The sequence below is a fragment of the Cyprinodon variegatus genome, unplaced genomic scaffold (genome assembly GCF_000732505.1).
Source record: "Cyprinodon variegatus isolate N-32 unplaced genomic scaffold, C_variegatus-1.0 Scaffold93, whole genome shotgun sequence".
In the NCBI taxonomy this organism is placed as follows: Eukaryota; Metazoa; Chordata; class Actinopteri; order Cyprinodontiformes; family Cyprinodontidae; genus Cyprinodon; species Cyprinodon variegatus.
In genome coordinates, this window is record NW_015150546.1 from 421,674 (window position 1) to 428,463 (window position 6,790).

Below are 6,790 nucleotides of genomic sequence, written 5' to 3' on the forward strand. Positions count from 1 at the left end.
TACATGTGGCAGTAATGTGTTCCTGGTTCCTTTATTTCCCACACTACTTGTAACAGTTTCCTTTAAATGCTCTTTTTTTTTTTGCTTTTAGTTTTGTGTATTTAAAATCAACATTTCAATGTCCTTATGCAACTGTAGAACATTGAGATTTGTTTTAAGGCACTCAGTGAAATACTTGAAAAATCAAAATTTCAATCAAAAGTTATGTGTTGTGTTATTTTAATCCAGGACAAGACAATATTACCTTTGTAACATTAAAAAAATATGGATATTTTGATGGCAAAAATCAATGTAAAATGTAATAACAGGAAACACCAACTTGCCCGAATATATTAAGAAAAATAAAAAAAAGTGCTTTTGTAAAAAAATATTCATGAAAAACAAACACATTATTTTTGGTACAACATAACCTTAGAGGCATTAATGCTGATACGGACACTTACATTTTTTAGTTTATAAACATCAATATAATTGTTAAATAGGCTTATTAACTTTTCAATCAGCTTTTTATCTTTTTTTTCTTGACTTGTTAACTTTTTTTCAAATTATTTAAAGTAGGTAATATATAATTCAAGGGCTCATCTTATTGGTCAAATGCAACATAAGATGTACAGCCATGTAGCAGTATCTTTGCTGAATGCCTGGATATAGATCTTGTGATTCTAGACCTCACATCCATTTGTAAGGAGTATGCAAGTGAACAAAAACAGTAACTTGCCCTATAAAGGGTTAAATGCAAAGTGCATTATAAATTGAATATATTAGCCTATTATTGTTGTTCTTGTTCAGGGTCTTGCTTGTTGCCTGAGAGCCCTTCTGCAAATTTCTATGTGGAAATGTTTCAGTTTATCTAAATATATTAGATAATTGATTAACATTAATTATTTCCTATGCTGAATATACTATAAAATATCATTATACGTGTTGATTGGCTTGCGAGAGCTATTTTTAAAATCTGATTGGTTGAGGGGATTGCGGGATGGGCTCTCCCATTGGACAACTTCACCGAACCTCTCGACGCTGATTGGCTGAGCTGACGGGCTCGATGAGTCCGGCAAAGTGTCGAACAGAAACGGAGCCAGGCGAAGAGGAAGTACTTTTCACAATGAAAATAAAAAAGTGAGACGAACTTCAAACTTTCTGCGAATCGACAGCTTTACGAGGTAAGTTTTCCCTCTTTGCCTTCAGATGCAGCGGCTGGTTTAAATAAACTGCATCGGCTGGATGCACACACGGAGCAGAAGACACGGTTAATCCCAAGTGTTGCTGTCCTGTAGATCAATCTAAAAGATGCTCCTGGTTTAACAGATAGTGGATTATACTGCATAGCAATAAACTCTTTATCTGTTAGTTTCATTTTGCAGTCAATCAAATCATGTTTGGGTGACTGTGAATACGATGATTCCCTCGCTGTGTTTCAACGTTAGCTAGTGTTGCACTTGACTTCGCTGACCATTACAGGGAAACCGTCTCATCTTTTCCCATTCGGGGTTTATTAGTAGAAAAACTTTCAACACAACTAAAATGTTGTCTGTCTAGTTGAGTCTAAATGTCGTCGCGCTCCGTCGTTTATCGTTTTCTACTAAATGACATCACGAAAGCCGCTAAACATCAAGATAAAAATGTTTCTAGCAATCGACTTCCGGTCTTACCAAATTAAACCGTCGTTTTTCATGGTCACTTAAAAGTTGAAGAAGTTTTAAAAATATATTTGTATTAATAAATTATTAGTACTTGCTATATTCTTAATTTGATAATTTTGTTTTAGTTAATTATTGAACTTTCATAGATATATGTGATGTTTTAAAGAATACTTTTATTGTGGGGTATTTCCGGTTCCGCTAGTTTTTGTATCTTCACAAAAACAGCAGAAACCATAATGTAGTTTAATCTCTCCTTTATTTTTTGTTTATCTAATACAAGTTATTTGTAGCAGATCATTATGACAGAAAATAAGTAATGGAAGCAGATGTTCATTTCTCTTTTTAAGAACAGGATAATTGTTGCATCTCATAATATCTGTAAAGAATGCAAACTGATCTAAATGAAATAGTACATTGTCTGAAATGCTAAATATTTTCAAATGAACTAGAAAATGTGTATCGCAGCTCCACTGAGTCACACAGAAAACACTTTTAACCATCTCAGACTCAAATTAAGTTGTTGTTGCAGGAAAAAAAACTGATATTTGGAGAAAATGGTCATATAGGATAGTAATATACAATTCAAACTTTTTTTTTTGAGAGAGACTTTTACATCCAATGAATTCTGGGATGTTGCAGATTTGCAACAGTGGCCCGGAGTGGTAAATTAGCACTTAAGACTGAATCTGATATGAACGTTAACTTTATATGAATGTCACAAACAAAAAAATTAACAAAATGAAATTCAAAGAAAAAAAAATTCTTTCACAAAATTAGAGACAAATTTTTCTCAAACTTTTTCTCTACTGACATCTCAAAACCTCTTGAGAAGGCCGTTTCTGTTAAACTGTTGCTCAAAATATAGGCAGACTAGTAGATAAAGCATGTAGCATACGTTGGTACCTGTTTGGGCACACGTTGCGAATCCACAACTTTGAAATTGAGATGTCTCTGGTGAAAAACCCAGAGGAGATAAAATCTACTAATTGGCATGTGTCATATCTATACACATTCATGATTCGTCTTATGTAGTATTGATTTCAAAATAATGGAAATTGGTAGTGATATTTACATGAAATTGGTGCTTAGAAAATCTGTTTCAGTGACACCAAGGACTCAGCCATGTTGAAAGTGATTCAGCAGTGCTAACTGGTGAGCTGGAGAGAAACTGTTTGTTGCAAATGCACAACTAAGTCCTTTTGATGTATTTTTGAGTAACAAAAGCTCTTAAAATATGGATGTGGAGTAATTAGCTAAGTGGGATTTAGCTGTTGCAAATCTGCAACATCTGCCTGGAGAGGGTTAATATAAAAAAAGTCCTTAAAGTAAATATAAAAGAGAATATAAACTAATGTTATTACACTTTCAGACTCACCCTGGGGTTTTGTGTGTGTTAAACAATTTAACATGTTACATTTAAAGACACAGAATCATAATTCATCACTGTATTTTTTCTTCTTTTTTTGCCTCTTTTACTTAAATAGAATATTTAAACAAAATGAAATAAATGAACAGTATCTGTCTTGTTCCTTTATTTGCTCTTAAAGAAACACAACAACTTTTATGCGTTTTGCATAATTATACCAGTGTTCATGCAGAATGCAGTCTGTTGTTCATAAGTTGTAATTATTAAGTTTTCTGTTAAGAAGTATTGTGTCTGTCAAAAGTAATCACTCCTTTTGAACTTTTGCAGATTTTGTCACATAACTACAAACCTTAATATATTTTATACATTCTAAAGCAGTGCATAGTTGCGTCTTGGTAGGGAAATTGGATATCTTTGTGCATCTTGGATTTAATAAACATCCAGTTTTTCCTGCCGGCATCAAAAAGCATAATACTGCTTTAATGAACACAGCATGAGGGGTCAGGGATACGATTGAGGTGAGCTGATAAAACTAGGTACAGCACGTTTCAGCACCTCAACAAGCTCTGTTCAGTTCATCATGCGAAAAGCTGACTTCCCAGATAGACTGACATTAAAAGGCTTGTGGTACACGCGAGAAATGCATACAGGAAACCTTATACATCACCCTGAACAAACCATCTCAACAGGGAAGCAAGGTGTTGGCAGCATCATGCTCTGTTGAGATTGTTTTTTTTATGGTGGAGCTCAGAGAGGCTGAAGGCTAACACTTTTTTAAGACCACATATTCCATTTCCTGAAGATTTGACTCATCTCTTCTTCCTGTTTCCAGCCCATCATGCCTGCTCAACCCGCTGAGAGGGAGCCGGAGGAGGAGATGGAGGCAGACGGAGAGTCGCAGCTCCCCGAAGCCAATGGAGAGGTGGAGGAACCAAAGGATGAGGAGACAGTGGGGGGTGGAGGAGGAGAGGAGACAATGGAGGAGAGCTTGGAGGAGAGAGACAGCGACATGGAGGAGAGTGAGGAGGTAGAGGAAGAGGAGGAGGAGGAGGAGGAAGAGGAGAGTTCAGGTAGAAAATCCCGTGGGCAAAAACAAAATGTTAGCATCAATCCAGCCTTGGATAAAGGTTAAATTTGTCTTCTGTCTTTGTGTCTCTGTGAAGAAATGGACGATGAGGACTGCGAACGGAGAAGAGGAGAGTGCCTGGACGAGATGATGGATCTGGAGAAACAATTCCAGGAGCTCAAAGAGAAGTAATTTTCCCTCTTTTTTTAAATTCATGCCCGTATTGTAATTCTCAGCAATCTGAGGCGGCCCCACGGTGTGCTTCCAGGCTGTTTAGGGAGCGGCTGAACCAGGTGAAGGTGAAGCTGGACGAGGTGCTGACTGGGAAGGCAGGAGAATACAGAGAGCCACTGGATGCGTTACAGAACAGCATGCAGATACGAACACAAGTAGCAGGTAAATAAAGCTGTCAACCCTGAAGAGAAATAAGGGAGGAACCTTTTATTATTGAATAAAACACTGCCATCAAAATGTCTTCATCCACCTGTTGTCTAGAAGTGCTTTAACCTTGAAGGGTTTCAGGAGGCTGGTGCCTTTCTCCACCAGTTATTAGGTGGGATTATTGTTCATCAACTTCCCCAGGTTAAAGTTATGAATCCTAACTTGTCTGTCTGCCTGTTTCTGGCTCTTTCTGCAGGGGTATACAAGGAGCTGTGCATGCAGGTCATCAAACACAAGTACGACTGTGAAGTTCAAGGGGCGAGGCAACACCTGGAGGTGATCCATTTTCATGCACAGCAACGCATCCAGAGCTGAGCTCAAAATGCTTGGAGCTGCAGAGAGTTTAGTACTGGATTAAGCCATCGTTAATCCTTGTTTTCATATTAGATTTACAGGGAAATCTCTTCCAACTCTTATCCATGCATCAAAAGTTATTTTCAGTTATTTTAAATCTAAACCAAGGGTCTTGCAAAAAAACAAAATAGAGATGTTTTAAGAGCTCTCAAATGGTTTTCCTGTGAAATTTGGACAGGTTTGTAGAAATCCAGCAGCTCAGGATTGGTCTTTTAACTTTAGGTTGGGTCATTTTTAGTTAACATCTGCCTGATCTGACGTCCATGTCACCCCGGTCCATGTGACCCTGAGTGACTGACGGTGGGGTTAAGGTTAAATGATGTGTGTGCTGCAGAGTGAGCGCTCCTTGCTGTTTGACGCCATGAAGGCGGAGCTCCTGGAGAAAATTCGCAGACTAGAGGAGGACCGACAGAACATAGACCTCAGCTCAGGTAAGCACAGGTTTACTTACATTAAAGCTTGTTGAGGCTGCTGCCACTTGTTCAGAGCTTCTGCACAGACTGTCTTTGTGTCCATCACCTTCTTTTTGTCCTCCTCTTTCTGTAGTGTGCCTTGTCATCCTTCCTTGTTTTGTCGTTTTTTTCCATCTATACCAATGCCTTTTTTCTTCCTTTCCTTTACGGTGTCATTCCTTCTTCTCTACATTATGTTCTGCTTTCCTCCTGTCTTCCTTTCTGGTTTCCTCCCTTTCCTTTCTTGTGCCCTTACATATTGAAAAAAGAAAGGATGGGAAAACAGGCCAGGAAGCAAGACCAGACGAGCTAAATAAAATAAGTCCATCCTTATTTCATTTTCTGTATCCTTCCTTGTGTGTGCTCTTCATCCTGTCTCCTCTTGTCTTTACCTCCTTCTGCTGACATCCTGCTTTTCTTTCCTTTCTCTGTTACCTACCTACCTTATCTACTTTCTCGTTCCTTCCTTCTTTCCTTACTCACTTTCTTACTTACTCACTCACTTTCTTTCTTACTCNTTTCATTTTCTGTATCCTTCCTTGTGTGTGCTCTTCATCCTGTCTCCTCTTGTCTTTACCTCCTTCTGCTGACATCCTGCTTTTCTTTCCTTTCTTCGTTTCCTACCTACCTTATATGTTTTCTTGTTCCTTCCTTCTTTCCTTACTCACTTTCTTACTTACTCACTCACTTTCTTTCTTACTCACTTTCTCACTTACTCGCTCACTCACTTACTCACTTTCTCACTCACTCACTTTCTTACTTACTCAGTTTCTCACTCACTCACTCACTTACGTTCGTACTTACTAACTCACTCACATACTCACTTTCTTACTTACTCAGTTTCTCACTCGCTCAATTACTCACTTACTCACTCACTTTCTCACTCGCTCACTTACTTACTCTCTCACTTACATACTCACTCACTTCCTTACTTACTCAGTTTCTCAATCATTCATTCACTCACTCACTCACTCAATTTTTCACTCACTGACTCACTTACTTACTCACTCACTCACTTTCACACTCACTCACTTACTCTCTCACTTACATACTCACTCACTTCCTTCCTTACTCAGTTTCTCACTCACTCACTCACTTACGTTCGTACTTACTAACTCACTCACATACTCACTTTCTTACTTACTCACTCACTCACTTTCTCACTCGCTCACTTACTTACTCTCTCACTTACATACTCACTCACTTCCTTACTTACTCAGTTTCTCAATCATTCACTCACTCACTCACTCACTCACTCACTCAATTTTTCACTCACTTACTCACTGACTCACTTACTTACTCACTCACTCACTTTCACACTCACTCACTTACTCTCTCACTTACATACTCACTCACTTCCTTACTTACTCAGTTTCTCAATCATTCACTCACTCACTCAATTTTTCACTCACTTACTCACTTTCTTACTCACTTTCTCAATTACTCACTCACTCAATTACTCACTCAC

General features: G+C 38.1%; 1 protein-coding gene across 1 annotated transcript in view; it reads left to right on the forward strand.

Annotated features, from left to right (window-relative positions):
• The first annotated feature begins 1,036 nt into the window (after positions 1-1,036).
• Positions 1,037-6,790, forward strand: part of brms1 (breast cancer metastasis suppressor 1) — an 8,793-nt gene continuing 3,039 nt past the window's right edge. The window contains exons 1-6 of the mRNA XM_015373825.1: positions 1,037-1,163; positions 3,842-4,079; positions 4,173-4,263; positions 4,344-4,471; positions 4,713-4,792; positions 5,205-5,301. Coding sequence (XP_015229311.1) covers positions 3,848-4,079; positions 4,173-4,263; positions 4,344-4,471; positions 4,713-4,792; positions 5,205-5,301 — 628 coding nt within the window. The 5' untranslated portion in view covers positions 1,037-1,163; positions 3,842-3,847. The remainder of the gene's footprint in view (positions 1,164-3,841; positions 4,080-4,172; positions 4,264-4,343; positions 4,472-4,712; positions 4,793-5,204; positions 5,302-6,790) is intronic.